This window comes from Penicillium malachiteum, assembly GCF_028827825.1.
Source record: "Penicillium malachiteum strain IBT 17515 chromosome Unknown utg000003l:1.0-4950554.0:1.0-4952489.0, whole genome shotgun sequence".
Taxonomy (NCBI): Eukaryota; Fungi; Ascomycota; class Eurotiomycetes; order Eurotiales; family Aspergillaceae; genus Penicillium; species Penicillium malachiteum.
This window is the reverse complement of record NW_026643096.1, coordinates 3,969,037-3,986,828: the sequence shown is the minus strand read 5'-3', so window position 1 is coordinate 3,986,828 and position 17,792 is coordinate 3,969,037. Positions and strand designations below refer to the sequence as shown.

The following is a 17,792-nucleotide window of genomic DNA, read 5'->3' as shown; positions in this document are numbered from 1 at the left end:
AACTGGTGACTGACTCCTCTTTGTATATAAATACATACAGGGTAAGCTTGAGGGTTATCTAGAATATTTAAAGGGAAAGGTTAGCTGTCATATAGTTGGATATAGGCAACTGGTTGCCCTAAGGATAGGCTCCAGGGCTGTAGGCTCATTCTGCCCTCCTTGGGTATTATTCCAGGCGGTGAATAAAAGTGCACCTGGGCAGGAACCAAACCTTGGAAGTCAAAGACATCTGGAGGTCTAGAGGTTTATTCTATGCCACCTGCAAGGGGGATTGACAAATGTCACCCACATGCACATGTGCATGCCCAGTCTTATACAATGAACAAGGATCCCAGTTCAAGGTTTCTACAAACTTCATTATGGGGGATTACTCCACTCCATCCTGCTAATCCTGTTATGTATCGACTGGAAACAAAGTTAATGTTACGGAACAGTTCCATGCCGATCCCGATTCGTCCTAGCCATGTCTACCCCGAAGTCGGTGCTGTATCACATTTATCTGCGACACAGTTGCTGCAGGTCGAAAATGAGGGTGCAGATGCCAATGCGGAGTCCCTGGACCAAATCATCCAAGATCATTGGTGTGGTCTCTTGATAACAAGTCTCCACTTGTGTGTGGGATCCACTATGAACCCGGAACCCGACAGGAGAGGGACGTGTCAGAATGTACAATGTGGACGAGAAGAAGATTCATGAGAGTATGAAATACGTGGGAGTTACTCACCGTCTTTTCTAAGAAAGATAGATCAGAGATCGGGGAATACTCCATGTGGTTCCTGACTTGATACATATGGGCCAGTTGACTGTGCATCTGGACGGAGTACGTACCTACATGTACTCCATGTACATGAGGCATACCTTCTTGCTGGAATACTATGTCTTCTCTACTCCGCAGAGTCTGTATGGATTATGGAGGACATAGTATGGGATGGCAATGAGCAACACCTTTGATTCTACATCATATGATGTATTTTAATCATACAATTCATGTTTGCAAAATAAATCTATGAAGCCCTATCGAATGATTCCATTCCCTGATCATCTCAACTAGTCCCTGGATATGGATGTTCTATGTAGTGCTACAAGTACTCTGTACATAAGAAATAAGAATAAAATAATAATTAGATGAACTGAAATTTGCATGAAAATCCAAAATCCAATAGTTTCAATAGAAATTTAGTAGCGGATCATCTCGCACGGTTCACCCGTGGTTCCTGGTCCACTTGTGACCCAACTTTCCCCCCGTTCTGCATTTCTCAGGAGGTTCCCGCCCCCGGTGTAATTCTTGCATTCTGCATTCTTTCTACTATCGTGGTCCTTGGTTACGAGGAACTTGATACTTTTTCCTCTTGAAATATACAATGACTTTTTGAATTCACTGCAATCTCGCAATTTGGCGATTTGGCTCTGCAGCTTCGTTTCGATATCCCGTATCGACTCTATTTGGGCCCAAAAAAAGGAAACAAAGCATTCCTAGAGACAAAAGCCTTGGGCATTGCTAGGTACGTGGCTGTCTCCACTGCCAGCACATGAAGATCGCCTTAGGAGCTCATGAGAGTATCAACCGATATCCTCCAACCCCCTGTGCGACTGGACATTGCGACATCTTCCCCCAATGAAAGCCATGAAACCGTGCAATTCAACTGATATCCACGTTACTAGCCGTCACAATGTCCCAACAGCGAGAAACCTACACGAACAGCTCCCCTCCACGTACTCCTCCCTCGCAGACCGCAAAGTATCGTCCCAAGCAAAAGTACCCGACCCGGCCATCCATCCGAGATGCTTTCCCAGATGCCATGGAGCATGCGCCCCGGGTCAGCGAGTCGGGGGATGAACGCGACCCGCATGATCTGTCTCTATCGCCTAAACATGCCGCCCGGACATCGATTGTCGATAATATGCTTCTCTCGCTAGACCAATTCGGCGCCCCTGATTCATCTATTATGGACGACTATCGCCTGTTCAATTCAGCTTTTGATGTCGAACCACATGGCCGTTATCGGGGACATACCTTCTCTTCATCGATGTCTTCAGACGTAGACTATGGATATGAAGATGGAACCAACCGCTATGCGACAATCACCAACAAGGGTCGCCGGAGCAACAGCAGCTCTAATTATCAATCAATGCCCAGACGAGTGGACAGTGGTCGCGGTCGAGATGCAATGGGTTCTCGGAGTGGTGCTGGCACCATGCCGAGAGCGACTGATTCCAGAAAGGGCAGTAAGGGCAGTCAATCAACAGCAGATTTTGCATATTCAATGCCCAGGAGACGAGCAGATTCAGATGACCTCGATCGACGTTCTCCTAGCTTTGACTGTGGCCCGAAGAAATATGCTCCCTATTCCAATGTTGAGATGGCCCAAGACAATATGTTGTACGATGATGATGCCGCACCGACGCCGAGTATACCGGCGGGCCCACGAAAGTTCAACGACTATAGGACTCCTACGGGTCCAGCCTCCCGAACACCGGTGGCGTCTCGGCGAAACAGTGTGAAATCCTCGCAGGCCCCTCAGGTCCGCAAGGTCCGTCCAGACAATATTGGCACTGGCACGCTCAAGATGCGAGACAATGATTTTGAATTATCGTGTGACACAAACCTTGATCTACCCCCAGTCTTTCCGGCATCTGTGGACCATCCGGCACCTAGTCCAACTATATCTTACAATAAGCCAACGTTCCCTCCCCCAGAACCGCCAGCGGTGACCACAACTACTACAGTAACTACCAACAATAATCTTGCAGCGAATGCCAGGGACCGCCCGGGATTCTTCCGACGAGTATTTGGCTCGTCCAAAGCTGCATCCCCAGGCCCTGCAGACTCGCCAGGTTCGAATGTGAGTGATCTGTCGTACCTTCAAGAAAATGAGACCAAAGATCCCACTGGAGCCACAGTCAATCTGAAAGGAGGTAAGCTGCAGCCACCACCACCTAAGAATTCTGCAGCGATGGCTTCAAGCCCGACACCAGCTCGACAAGTACCTCATCAAGTGGTGAACAAGAAATCTTCGTTCTTTCGCCGGCGAAAGAAGTCTGTTGTGGATCATGTTCCACCACCAATTGCATTGCCTCAAGACCTTGCATCTCACGCCCTAGAATTGATGAAGCCGCAACCCAGTCCGGTGAGCAGTTTGCGACAAGTTATGCATCAATACCTCGCTGATGGCGTTCCCGTGAAGCAGGATGCCAAGGAAAACCGCGCAGGGGACCTGCCATCACAGAAACCTAGAGAGAGTGTCTCAGCGCCAAGCGGTGGCTCTAAGAAACACGCTAGTTCATTTCAACCTCCCAGCTCTGCCCGTGGTGGCCAGGATCGTTTGCCGCTAGTAGAAAGTTGTGGGCCCGATGATCGATCTTCACGAAGTGCAGATACCGAATCCACTACATCTGTTGATCCCCCCTTGCAGGAGAAGGGGTCACTTTTGGCGGCTAGTCCACTCTCACCGGTTGTTGAGGATTTCTCACGCAGCATTCAATCGACTCACGTCAAGACTGCCGACATTCATGATGCAGGCCAGGAAAGCTTAACTGGAACCCCAAGACTTGCAATTCCTAATGTTCCTGAGTCCCCTGCTATCTCTGAGGCATCACATTATCAAACCGCTTCGACAACTCCAGTTATTGAATCGGAAGAACTAAAACCAATAATGGACGAATTCGATGAAAACTTTGGTGGACCAGGCGAGGCTGTCGAGGACGGCCCTACCGTAAGCGATCGTGAGCAAGCTCAGAAGCTGTTTGATAGCCAAGACCAAGTAGTTGGGAATGATCCAGCCGCTGCCTGGCTTGGTGATCCTGATCGGGCCATGATCCGTGAAGCTTATATGCGTCTCTTCAACTGGTCTAATCTCAATATTCTGGCTGCCCTTCGCAGCCTCTGTCAGCGCCTGATACTCAAGGGTGAGACTCAACAAGTAGACCGGGTGTTGGATGCTTTCTCTAACAGGTGGTGCGATTGTAACCCAAGCCATGGCTTCAAAGCTACTGGTATGTTTACTCTACTCTTTCCAGCACGTGGTCCGCTGATTTATGGCTAATAATATTTCTTAGACGTCGTTCACACCATCTGTTACTCCATTCTTCTGTTGAATACCGATCTTCACTTGGCCGACATTGAACAGAAAATGACCAAAGCTCAATTCGTGCGAAATACCATGCCCACGATCCATCGAGTCGCCATGGATGCAGCTCCAGAGGGCTTTGAAACATTACGCCCAACTAACCGTAGCAAGACATCAGGCCCGGAGATGGCATATTCTGCACCCTCCTCTGCTCGCTCTGCTACATTCCCAGCCGATGTCACCCGAAGCTCCATGGATGCGGACAACACCGGTCGAGGCCATACAGATGGTAACAACAATGAAGCCGGTCCGCTGGTCAACAGCCCGTTCATTGGCACCGTTCGAGCGTGGGAGCAACAAGTGGAAGCGGTGTTGAAAGATTTCTATACTTCCATTCACAAGGAGAGACTTCCGCTCCATGGAGCTCAACCAGTACGAGAGGTGTCCCGCATGTCATCCACAAATTTCCTCGGTCCAACTACCGGTTTACTTCGCAGAAGTCCCAGCACTATCAGCAAAAGTGGCTCCGATATCTTCCCTCGTGGCCGATCAGCAGATTCCCGCCACGCAGCGGCAAGATGGTCCTCGAAACCCCGTTCTCGGGCCGGTAGATTATATCCTCCGTCAGTCATGGGCTCCAGTCGAACCAGTCTGGACGACCAGTCATCTGTCTGGAGTCCGACTGCGTCGAGTACATGGAGCAAATATTCGCTGGGTAAATTCACATCTGCTTCAGTGGATTCCTTTGGCTCTGATTATCCTCGCGGCGACTATCAGCAATCTATTGGTTTTGCTAATGCTCTAAGTCAAGCCATTATCCGTGAAGATTCGGCCACCTCCGTCTACAGCTATGAGGAATCCGACAAGGGTCCTCTACTCGAAGACGAGACATTGGCTCTGGCTGGTGCGCCATGGGCCAAGGAAGGCAGTTTGAAACATAAGCATCATTTGGATGCTGTGGACAAACGCGCCAAGGATCGCAACTGGAATGATTGCTTCGCGGTCATCCAGCAAGGTTGGATGCGATTATTCTCATTCACCAATACTACCAAATCCATGCGGCAGAAAGCCAAGCAACGTGGTGGTGTTGTGGTGGGTGGTGGAAATTGGACAGAGAACGCAGAGGAGCTCTGGAAGTTCATGCTTCGGCAGACTATTGCCAGTGCGCTGCCACCTCCTGGTTACTCCAAGTCTCGTCCTCATGTCTGGGCTCTGAGCTTGCCCACCGGTGCTGTCCACTTATTCCAAGCTGGCACGCCTGAAATTGTGCGAGAATTTGTTTCGACCGCCAATTACTGGAGTGCGCGCTTGTCCAAGGAGCCTCTTGTGGGAGGTATCAGTAACATCGAATATGGCTGGAGCGATGCTGTCATTAACAGCGCGCTGATCCACGCCGGTGAAGACCGATCTCCCCCACCATCCTCAGGGGCTCCTCGCCAAAGTATCCAGAGCTCTATTCGTAGCTCTATCGATCACCAGGGTGTGCGACCTAAGCTGCCGGCAGATCGTGTCAACATCAGTGACTGGAGTCCTCCTCAGCAGAGCATGGTAGCCTCGCACCAGACTGAGGAAGCTCAACTGACGGCGCTTCAGGCGTACGTGAAAAATGTTGAGGATGATCTCCAAAGACATAATGAATTACGCTCTGCCATGAATTTGGCTTTCTCTCCTCGCCATCCCAACGCAGCCAAGGCCATGGCCAATTGGGAGCGCAAGTCATCATACTTACTGCGTGAGATTGTCAAGTTCCGAACTTATATCGATTCTCTTCGAAACGCCATCAACCAGAAGCAGAAGATCTATGCCTTTTCTAGCCACGTTGCTTCGTCAACTGAGGGTGAAGCCACAGAAACGGCAGCAGAACCAGCAGAGCCGATCGAGGCCTGAGCTACACTTCCCAGGCTTAGTGATGCCTCTCTCACCTGAATTGGTCTTTGATTTTTTACTCTTTTCCTACCTTTATTTCTCATATCCCCCTGAACCACTCAGCTCCAGGTTGTAAATACCCTCCAGGTTGAGGGATTGCTGATACCTATATACCTCAAAAGCAATGACCTGACCTCTTCTTTCTTCTCTTCTCTTCTTTCTTTTCATTTCAATTTGGCATCGGGTTATTTTTTCCTTTTCCTTGAACCAATTGTGATATCTCTTTCTGTTTGACATTGGTTGAACAATGTATCTTGATTTTAATGCTTGGGACGAAGCGACTGATGCTATGGATACCATGATTTGTTTATTTGTGTGGTTGTTATTATTTTTACTTATCTTATTTAGTCTCTTGTCGTGAATATGATGTCAATGTGATCTGTTGCATTTGAAATATCAACTATCTAGTGTAAATGTATCATATAATCCCTGTGTGTAGTGGCAATAAGACAATGTCTAGTATAGATCTGTGGCAATACCATTGTTCTGTGGTACCTGGCCGTGTCCATAATCATTGTTATTGAGTCGTGCCTGCTTGTCTCAGCTCGCTCTTCGTATAATGATTAATACCTCAATGAAATATTCTTATAAAGAACCCTAGAACTTTCAAATGTTCATCCACACTCATTTCTATGAAAATCATATCTTTTACCGATTCTTGTGTGGATAAACGGACTGGTGGAGACCCCCCAAAACAACCGTCACCATGTCGACCAGGGCCCCAGTCACAACACCTCCGATCGTCACCCCAGGCCCGCCTCTGGTGCGCATCCCCTCCACCGACTCTGGCACATTCCACACCCCAGAAGAGACCTCACCCCTAGATGCCGATTTGTCCAGCTTTAACTTCTTCATGGCTGAGGACGCGCGGGGGGTAGACCCCCCGAATAATGTGGACGACTCAACAGCTCAAAGCGGAGACTACGACGCGCAAACAACAATTCATACCAGCACCGAAGAGGATATCCACGCGCACGACCTTGACCACACGATAGGGACCGCAGTATCAGATCTAGCAGTCGAAGATACCAGCGTCTTACCACCCCTGACCGACCGCGACGATAGCAGCTTGTTCCCCTTGTCAAGCGAAAATGGCGATCACGAACGAGGAAACAACCAGACCCTCATTGAAGAGCATGAGATGCGTCGCAAGTTGATGGATGTGGAGTCGAGCTTTTTACCGGAACCCTCAACGATTGATATTGCCGGGACTGGGACCAGGGCTGGCGCAGATGATACCTATCTGGTTGGAGTGGATGGCTACGATCCCGATATGACCCAGCAGACTGAATCCTCGCAATTTTCTTTCATTCCACCTTCCGAGACAATTCCTGATCATGGACAATACCAAGACTACGATGAGACTCATATTATCGAGGGAGAGCCTACCCATGCGACTCGGGAAGAGCATGGTGGAAATGAGAGCACACTAGACTCACTTGCCTCATCGCCTACAGCTGCCGCAATGCTACGAAGTCTGAACCGCCATCACTCTAGCGCGTCCGAGGATGCCCAAGATGTCAGCCAATACTTGCACGACGACCAACCCTTCCGGTCTCAACTCGATCAAGAAGAATCACAACTCACACCCTCGAAGCTTCGAAAATCGTCCCGCAGCCTCTCTCCGGCCCCATCGAAACTGCTCGGTGATCAGAGCTTCAGTGCTGGTGGTAGCCGCCGCAGTGGAAGCCGACCGAAATACCTCACTAGCCGTCAATCTGCCAATCGTCTTTCCCATTCCTCGATCGCAAGCAACAACACGAACAACACAGATGGAACGCATAGTGATGCGACGCTGGGTGCAGACTATGCCCTTCAGTCTGGAGGCGCGGTATCTGACAACTGGGGCGGTTTGCACTCAAGTGGACGAGGCCACATGACTCGAACGACTAGTCTTGGAAGCATGGCGTCTGGAGTTTCGGGCTACAGCGAGGAGAACCCTTTGGAGACACGTAATATTGGCGGATCTGGCGAAGGAGGCTTGCAAACATTAGAGGAAGAAGGCTCTCCACAGTCCTCCCGACAACAGGCTCCTTTTGATGATGCATCGGCACCAGCAACACCGAAGGCCAAGCCACAAGAAAGAGCGTTCCCCACTGACACGGCGATTGCGGAGCGTGTCAAGGGAATTCAGGTTCCCACCACCTTTGCACAACGATTCCGAGAAGATTACGCCAACCTGGGACCATCTCCTGACAAGCGTACCGGAGCTTCAACACCTGCCCTGGGACGCAGTGGGTTAGGTCGTAACATGACCCTCAAAGAACAAAGCAGCACAATTGACCGTCTATCAAAGGAGAACTTCGATCTTAAGATGCGTATTCACTTCCTCAACGAGGCTCTGAACAAGCGATCTGAAGAAGGAATCAAAGAGATGATATCAGAGAATGTCGAACTTAAGTCAGACAAGTTGAAGCTACAAAAGGATAGCCAAGGCTTGAAGCGCAAGATCCGGGACCTAGAGAAACAGCTCAAAGACCAACAATCGGACAAAGAATCGATGTTCAATCATGATCCGGAAGGGTCAGAGGAGGGCGACCGAGAAAGCGCCAATGAGACCGAGATCACATATTTGCGCGAACGGATCGAAACCTATGAGCTCGAGGTTGAGCGACTGAGGTCTGAAAGCATCGCTCGAGAGAGTGAGAAGCGACGCCTGGCTGAGATGGTCCAATCGTTGAGCGAAAGCCGAACAGGAGGGTCTGAAACCGGTGCGAGAGAAGAGAGAGTAAGAATAGAGCACGTACCACCAATTTCAGTATAAGCTAATTGTATTGCAGGACATGTGGAAGGATATGCTTGATGCAGAGGCCGCAGCTCGTGAGCAAGCCGAGGAAGAGAATCGCAGGCTCCGCGATGAATCCGTTCGCCTACGAAGTGAGCTTTACACATCAAATGCCGCAGCGGCTGCTGCTGCTGCTGCCACTCCTAGCGCCAGACCAACTCAACGCGACAGAGGCTCGACCATTTCATATACATCAGCCTCGGACCGAGATGGTAACCGGGGTGCAGCCATTAATCCTTCTCATAACACACTCCTAGTGGAATTTAACCTATTGAAGCAAGAAAATGCCGAATTGAGGAAAGAAGTCAGCGCCCAGACCTCAATGCTTACATCCCGCAACCGAGAAAAGGAACGTCTTTATCAGGAGATTGAAGAATTGAAGCTTGGACATGTTCGCCATGGCGGCCGGTCCGTGACTGGCGATAGTATCTTTGACCGCTCAGTTTCTCGAACCCAACTACGACCAGGATCTGAACCCAGCGATGGCGGTATATCACGCAGTGATATGGACCGCGAGGAACTGGAAGCCCGCAATGGACAACTTCGTGATCATGTGTCATCCCTAAAAATGGAGAACCATGCTATTCGCAGCCAGCTGGATGACTATGTCCGAGAACTAGAAGCTCTTGACAAAGCCTACCAGGCTGATGTGGATCAAGCTGAAGAGGAGATGCAAAGCCTACACCACGAGCGTGACCAAGCTCTTCAGATGGCCGATGAGCGTGATGGTGCGTTCCAAGATCTGCGGGCTGAGGCCCAGGAAGAATTGGATGCCCTCGGCGAAGAACTTGATCAGAAGATTGTTGAGTGCCAGCGCATGAGCGAAGATCTGAGAAACCAAGATGATAGTCTCAAGGTGCTGCAAGCGGAGATGCGCTCAGCGAGTGAAGGTATAATTCGACTTGAGGAAGATGCACAGAATAACCTAGCGCGGTACAAGGCTGTCCAACACGAGCTCGAAGAGACTCATGGGGAAATGGAGTCAATGGAGAAGAGTCTATTTGAATCCAACAACAAAGTGCAGAGACTCACAGTGCAAATCGAGTCAAGCCAGAACGAGATTGCATTCTTACGAGAAGAGCAGGATGGTGACAAGATTCGCATTGGTGATTTAGAGTCTGAATTGAAGACCTACGAGATGAGCCTTATCAGCGAGAAAGAAAAGACAAGAGAGCTTGAGCAACGGTTGGCGGACGAGCGCCACCAGCGTGAGGTCGTTGGAAGCAAGGAGAAACAAGAAGTGCAGAGAATCATGAACGAGTTGAACCGTGAAGCTTCCGGAGCTAAAGAAGAGGCTCGCCGACTTAAGAAGAGTCTGTCAGCTCAGGAGATCGAAACATCAACCTGGCGAGAGCGTCTTATGGACCTTGAAAACAACCTTCGGGAGACCCTGGGAGATCTCAGTGGCAGTCGCTCAAGTATGATATCTAATATCATGAAACTTCAGAAGGAGCTTGAGTCTACCGCTCTTGAACTTGAGAGTGTACGATCACAGCTTGATGAGAAGGAGTCTCTGCTGCGAAACCGTGATGCGCTGCTCGAGAGCCATGGTCTTGAGTCCCGGAAACTCTCTGAGCTACTGGAGCGTGAGCGTCAGGCCCGTCGAGCTGACAAGCAATCCTTTGAACAGTCGCTCAAATCGCATCAACATGCCTCTCGCTCCATCACCCAAAGCAACTCCCGGATTACAGAGCTTGAGAATGCTCGTAACCAGGACCGCAAGCGATTCACATCTCTCGAGCAACAGTTCAAGGATCAGCTCCATGAACGCAACGCGATGTTCTTGACTATATGGAAACGAGTCTCTTCACTCTGTGGACCTGACTGGGCCCATTCAAACAGTCTGATTAACGGCAACCTCCCAAGCCAGGAAGTCATTGGTAATATTCTGTTCTGGCCAGGCTTCAGTCGGAATCTGCTGCTTGCTATCAAAACAGTCGAGGGCGTGGTAGCAAACTTCAAGAGCCGCATTCGAAGCGTGGAGTTTGACCTGAACAAACAATATCAGAACCTTGAAAACTCCTTCGCTCAACGTGTCCGAAGACTGGATCGCGTGGAAGAGGCTGTTAAGAATATGCGGGCTGGACGAAACCACTCCAGCTCATCTTCCGAGCTATCCAAGCTGCGCGGTGAGAACCGACTATTGAAGGCTGAGATCAATTTACTCCAGTCTAACACTCGAGGCGGTGCGGCAGCCTCATCGGCGGCAGCAGCAGTGATGGCATCAGGACCCAGGTCACCGTCACTTGCATCTACCGCAGATGCAGATCGACAGTTGACGCGTCAAAACTCGGGCAGCAGTGACAAGCAACGCTCAGAGCGAGGTCTCAGCCGCAGTTCGTCTGGTCTACCCCAACCATCATACTCGTCATCGAACAGCACACTAGCCAACACCAACACCTCTGGGTCAATGTTATACCGAACGCGGAGTAGCCAGCAGAGTAACTGGGAAGGAGGTGACGAGAAGTGGATTCACCGATTGCACGAGCTGGAGAAACGACTCAAAGCTGAGCGAGAGGGTCGTCTGCTTGATCGTAGTGGTGCACGAAAGCGATTAGAAGAGCGTGATGCTGAGAACCAAAAACTTCGAGACCAGCTTCATCGAGAGCGTGTTCGTCGTGGACCATCGGGGAGTATTGATGAGCGCGGAGGCCAAACGTCTGATGAGAATCCCAGCTCGAGTGAAGGCGAGGGTTTAATTGTGGATATCGAGGTTTAGACGATGATTCATGCATAATGTTTGTCTATATACCCTCTGTTCACTTTGTTTTGTCTGATTACTGTTAATTACGCCTGGATGATCATGAGGCGTCGTGAGGTGTTGGGATTCGGGTCGTTTTAATTCTCTTCTACTGTATCTTATTGAAACACAATGATTCATATTCAACTTGAATTTATGGTACAAACAGATCCATTCCATAGATCAGTCTATCGTAGTGAGACCTTCAATGAAAAGTCCACAATACCTGTTCCCTGATGAATGGAGCTAGTGGACAAGATATCCACATCAGGACAAGCATAAGCCGCCGCATTCTCCTCCGTCAAGCCACCACTAACCTCAACCAAGAAAGCTCTCTTCCCTTTCCAAGTCTCCTTAAGCACCTTCGCCGCATCACGCACACCATCGGGAGTAAAATTATCCAACATAACAATATCAGCACCAGCCTCAATAGCAGCATTAGCCTCCTCAATACTGCGACACTCAACCTCAACCTTAGTGGCAAAGCCACCAGCGGACTTCGCAGCCAGCACGGCACGAGGAATAGCCTTAGCAATAGAAACCACATCGCTGGAGTCCGTAGTGACACCACCATCAGCAGCAGCACGGTTATTAGCACAAGCCCAAACATGATTATCCTTAAGCATAGTCATATGACTTAAATCATGACGATGAGGATCGGCACCTCCAACCAAGATACCATATTTCTCCACGACCCTAAAACCCGGAGTAGTTTTTCTTGTTCCTGCCAAGATACCATTCCAACCTTTTTTTCGGAGGGCGGCGAGCATTGAGGCTGATTTTGTAGCGATTCCGGAGCATCGGGCTAGGATGTTTAGGGCTACGCGTTCACCGAGGAGGATTTTTCGAACTGGACCGCGGACTGTGGCGCAGTGGTGAATTGGGTTGAGGCTTAATTGGGAGCCTTCTTTTATGTGCCATTCGACTCTATGGAATATTAGTATCAGCCAGTGGATTCATGGATATGGTAGGGTATGGATTGACATACGTGCATCCGAGTTGGGAAAAGACCTCATCGACGAAAGGTGCACCTGCAATGATACCCTGAATGAATCAGATTAGCAACGGACACTCAATGCAGCCTGAGTGTATGGACTTACCTTGCTCTTTCCCAGTAACCGTGCCTCACCTTCTGACTCGCCAACAACGAAACCGCCATAGTCTAAACTAGGACAATCTTCCTCGAGCCAGTCTGTGATCTGGCGCTTGTAGTTTCCCGGCAGTAGATGCCGCACATCACCGTATGTAGCAGCCATTGTGAATCAGTTTAGTTGAGAATTGAACTGAAGGTGGGGGATCGACGGTTGATTGTCCCCGCGGGGTCGGGATGATTCGGAGGTCACGTGTTTACATAGTTTACGGAGGATAAGAATCACTAGTAGTATGGAGTATGGAGTAAGTAGATTATGATGGGTTCGGGATATATTAAAGATCTACATGGAGAATATTGGTATAAGTTGATTGTATTCCTATTAGGGTAATGGTCTAGAAGATACGGAGTACTCCGTACAAAGCTAGTAGTTATGTACACAAGGATTGTACACCTGGGCAACAGTCATGCATACAATGAATACAGCCCAGTGGGTTTATGCAAGCGAACTTGAACCGAGCACCTTAAATGAACGGGATACATCAATAGTATGATCAGAAGATCAGCAAGTGCAAGTGCTAGCAAAGGGACAATTGAGTAATTCCGCAAATTATGCAAGCTAACGAGGTTATGGTTATGATCATGTCTGCATAAATACTGCATAACCTTATGATCAGCTATGCCGGAGTACAAAACAGATATTGGTACCAATTGAGCCACTTCATGAACCTAATTGGGAATATTATATCCAATGATAAGAGTGAATCAGACCCTTAATAAATTACAGTCTAGATTGAGTAATGACATGCCCAGATATGCCCAGATATGTCTAGCGACGTGTTCCTAGATCCGTGCACGTGTGCCACATGATTTTCAGTTCCAGTTCTCCGGTTTAGGTCTGATTTTTTGACTAGATTGGGAATATGATGGGGGATTTTGAGTACTATTCAATATAGTTTATGGAGTATTAGTAGATATGCGGAGATATGATCACCATTGATCTCTTGTACGGGGTATAGTTTAGGCTGTCAGTTATACCGGGGACTCAGAATTCTACATCTGCTAGATTAGGACAATTCAATGATGTTGCTAAAATTGTATGTGTAGAGTAGACTTATTAGAGAGTATAATGTGAGCTATGCACTAATTGAACTAAGTTAGTCTAGAAAATTGAGGGAATTCTTTATTTCTTCTTTTTTTTTTCAAAAAAAAAGAAAAAATATTATTCTCCATATTGATCAGAATCTGCCGCCACAACCACAGTGTGGCTCATTATGCATCCGAGGTCCAGGCTAACTCCATTCAAGTTCTCCATAGAATAATCCTATTCTGGATACACGGCACGATCGACAAGGAAAAACGGCACCCAAACTTCACCCACCAGTGCTCCATAAGGGTTACTAGACTCAAACAAAGTTCATTAAGTCTACCGTTCTAACCGTGCAGGATCTACGAGTAAAAATCGGCGGCACAAAACCCGGATATCGGAAACGGTGCCGGCATCAATAATACAGAGTCCAAGAATGGAAATGGTTTAGTACAGTCTGTACTTTGTACAGGAAATACCTCAATTTACTCCAGGTCCAGTTCCGTCGGCTTCGACTAATCAGGAATAAGGATATACGGATACAAGAATTAACCCAAGCCACATACTCAATTGCTGCACGGTGGACTAATTACATTCAAGTTAAAAAGGAAAAGCCTGGAAATATCATCTAACCACTATTGGTAGAATCAGACGATGCAGTCTCGAACCACACAGTATATTAGTGTATTAGTGTAGCGCTGATTCAGTGTAGCCCTGAAGTGGAGTTTACGAACCCTGTCCTCTGCGGAATAAGAGTAATCCGTCAGGACTCGGACTCAGTGGGACTCGGATTTTGCAAATGTTCTCGAAGGACGTGGGTCATAATGTTCCGTTTGAGTGGACACGAGAATGGATCGGGATTCGAGGTCCACTTCCACGTTTTACTTGGTATGTACGGAGGACATTGAGTGAATTATCCTGTTTCGGGGTGAAATAGTAGAAATTCAGATAAAAGCTAGACGTTATATGACAAATAAAAGAGATTTAGTTCTATTGATTCTATCTGTATAATCGATATACTGTATGGAGTATGGAGTACATGTATACAGTAGATAGGCAAGCCGAGTCAAGAGCCGCCGGAGATAAGATTCGGGTTCGGGATCGCTGTGCAGGGAGCCGAGGTTGTTCAGTACCGCGGTGTCAGTACCGCGGATGTAGCCCTGGAGGGATTCATTGAATCTGATCCACTTTATAGCCCTACATTTTTTATTCCTTATTCCGTTCAGGTACTGTATCCCAAGGTTCTGAATGTGGTCTACCAGATAAGGTGATCATTTAACAATTGAAGTTTATATAGCGGGTCAAAATCGGAAGAAACTCGGATATACTCAAGTGCTCGTATTATTGTTGATCGCCGTTGAACAATGCTAATAGTTTATACCTTGGTATAGTCTAACGATTCATGGTGGATTAGATCGGTGTTTAGTCTCCGTGATCTCCGTATATACTAGTACATAGTAGTATAGGTGTATAGGTGTATAGGTGGGAGTACTTGAATAAGTAACCAATCATATTTCATGGAATATTCCCCTGAATAATACAATATTCCAATATACATTTATAGTCTATATTGTTCCTTAAACAGTACCATGTGGACCATAAGATGCAAATCATTCTAAAATAAAAGAATAATAGAATTAATAGAATAGAGCAATATACTATTTAGGATAACGGAATCTCCATCTCCGTTTCTTTATACATAGTAGATAGTACAGTTAGTATAGTTAGTACAATCCGGGTTTAGGAAGAAACACATCCGAGACGGAGCAAACGGAGCAAACGGGTTCCGAGTCCCGATACCCCGGACTATGCGAGCATCCGTGACACAACAGTAAACTCATTAATGAGTTACTTTATTAGCTTAGTTTATGTAGGTAGTGGTCAACTGATTATTATCTAAATGATATAGTATCTAGTATAGAATATACAATATAGAATAGTTAAAAAATATTAAAATAGTTAAATGCGGAAATTGATATTCCGCACAGTCTCTCTCAGTCCCCACTAATGTCAAGTCGGCAATTCGGCAATTCGGTCTTTCCCACTTTGGAAGCTCCATCTCACGTAAAGAAAAAAGGAAGAAAAGAATCAAGAAGTGGATTCCTGTGGAGTTCAAGTTCAAGTTCAAGTTTGCAGTCCCACTCTTACACTACCCAACTCCGCTGACTTAATCGATTATTGATCAAAAGAACCAGAAAGAAGGTATTCAGGGTCTTGATTATAAACTCAAGTGCTCGAATGAAAACCACGCAAAGTCTAAATTGCATGATCTCGTATAATCATGTACCTAGTAAACCATGTGTAATGTACTCTGTACACTGTACATGACTGATTATGACTCCTGGATGCTCAAGTGCTGATGCTGGAGATAACACTATTTCCGGGTGGGCCCGATCGAGTCGGCACGTTTCTCCGGTGTTGCAGTCCCTGTGAAGTCATTGAACAATGAAATTACTGGTTAAATCGAAGAATCGGAATTACCAGACTGAGAAAGTGAGAAGAGAAAGAATGAATTCATCCAACGCCATGAACCTGTTTTGAAACTCCCCAAACCCAACACTGTACATATTATCCCAAGTGCTCCGATCCAGGGGATAGTAGCCCTGAATCTAAAAAAGAAGAAAAAGAAAGAAAAAAAACATGTATAGTATACATGCATCACGTCATACGGCGTTAACAGGATTCCCAAAAAAGAAAGAAAAAAAGAGAACCTCCACAAATACTCAACGCAGTAAGTAGTAAAAAAAAGTCAAGCGGTCTAGATCGATGTAATCTCCGTTGGATTCGGATTCAAGAATTGATTGAAATCATCGTAATCCGTCGAAACACAATTCATCGGCATTTGTCGATTAAACATTGGCGAAGGAATCTGATCCTCAAATGAAAGACCCGAGTAATCACCCGTTGTCATCATCTCCATTTCATCAAAAGCACTAAACCCATTCGTCGGCCATTGCTGTGGATCCTGTAGCGCAAGTGGGTTGACCACACCCTGCATATGTAACGGGTACTGGCTATTAGCCTGAGCTTGGGCCTGGGCTTGTGCTTGTGCTTGTGCTTGCTGTAGTGACTGATCCTCCTGCTTGATATTCAGATTCAGATTGATCGGATTCGACGGGGGACTATGGTGATAGGTTGGTGGAGTTGGTGGTAAAGTTGATTGCTGAGACTGAGAGAAAGCATCGGAGGAGAAGCGCGAACGGGCGACCGGGGAATGAGGTTCTGAGCTTCCATCTGATGATTCCTGGCGTTGCATGCCATGTCGCCAAAGTTCCTGTTGCATAGTTTCGGGATTCTCTTCAAAGTGTTCACCCTTGGTGTGATCGAGGGCACCGAGACGGGTGAGGAGGTCATGGGTGAGAGGGTGACCGTTTGATTCGGATTTCAATCGATCTCCTGGCCAGCCTTCGCCTTCTGTAGCGCGACGGTATAATTCCTGGAGGCCGTGGACCAGCCAGGCCTGTTGCTGTTCGAGCATTTCGACATATCTGGGTATGTTAGTATATTGAATATAGTACTAGTATACCAGTTCAGTCAAGCTCACCCCTTCGGATACACTTTATCATGAGCCTTCTTTCGTTCACCAAAGACACAGATTGCATTATCGGCTCGACAGCGGGAACATGGACTCGCTCCGTCACACTAAAAAGTTAGCTTAGTTCATTCAATCAATGATAAGTATAATGTAACTCACCTTGGATTTCTTCAAGCGACATCGATCACAAGCTTTACATACGCGCTTGCGTACATTATCAGAGTGTGAATCGGAGTTTGGTGATGATTGCCGCGCAGCCATTTTGTATGTTGTATAGGTGAATCACTCAGACCTCGAGAGTGTAATAGTGTAATGAGGAGAAGTTGAGCAAGAAAAGTTGGTTTCTTTGAGCTATACTTCCTGATCCGGCGGATCGACGTCAACCAGTCAATGATCTAATGACGATGTCTTGAGGTACCATTCAGCATTGACTTTTCGATTCCTGATTTTGGATTTGCTTTTTTGGCTGGATTCTGGATTGTTGGAGAGTCCACTTGAGTTTTTGATGATTTGATGGTATGGGTAAAGTGTCATATATCAGTCATGGGAGGGGAAGCAGGTT

At 47.4% G+C, this 17,792-nt stretch overlaps 4 protein-coding genes across 4 annotated transcripts; 2 read left to right on the top strand and 2 right to left on the bottom strand.

Moving 5' to 3' along the window:
* Positions 1 to 1,670: 1,670 nt before the first annotated feature.
* Positions 1,671 to 5,954, top strand: N7483_007808 (Sec7 domain protein; the record flags this gene model as incomplete). Its single annotated transcript, XM_057091245.1, has 2 exons — positions 1,671 to 3,993; positions 4,057 to 5,954. The coding sequence occupies 2 exons, from the start codon at positions 1,671 to 1,673 to the stop codon at positions 5,952 to 5,954; spliced, it is 4,221 nt and encodes a 1,406-aa protein (XP_056945986.1).
* A 745-nt stretch (positions 5,955 to 6,699) lies between these two features.
* N7483_007807 (putative anucleate primary sterigmata (ApsB)) lies at positions 6,700 to 11,497 on the top strand (the record flags this gene model as incomplete). The annotated part of the gene is made up of 2 exons (XM_057091244.1): positions 6,700 to 8,721; positions 8,774 to 11,497. 2 exons carry the CDS (start codon positions 6,700 to 6,702, stop codon positions 11,495 to 11,497), a joined length of 4,746 nt encoding a protein of 1,581 aa, XP_056945985.1.
* A 209-nt stretch (positions 11,498 to 11,706) lies between these two features.
* On the bottom strand, positions 11,707 to 12,774 carry N7483_007806 (nicotinate-nucleotide diphosphorylase (carboxylating); the record flags this gene model as incomplete). Its single annotated transcript, XM_057091243.1, has 3 exons — positions 11,707 to 12,445; positions 12,507 to 12,562; positions 12,619 to 12,774. The coding sequence occupies 3 exons, from the start codon at positions 12,772 to 12,774 to the stop codon at positions 11,707 to 11,709; spliced, it is 951 nt and encodes a 316-aa protein (XP_056945984.1).
* Positions 12,775 to 16,453: 3,679 nt separating this feature from the next.
* Positions 16,454 to 17,491, bottom strand: N7483_007805 (Zn(II)2Cys6 transcription factor domain-containing protein; the record flags this gene model as incomplete). Its single annotated transcript, XM_057091242.1, has 3 exons — positions 16,454 to 17,183; positions 17,240 to 17,337; positions 17,390 to 17,491. 3 exons carry the CDS (start codon positions 17,489 to 17,491, stop codon positions 16,454 to 16,456), a joined length of 930 nt encoding a protein of 309 aa, XP_056945983.1.
* Positions 17,492 to 17,792: the final 301 nt, after the last annotated feature.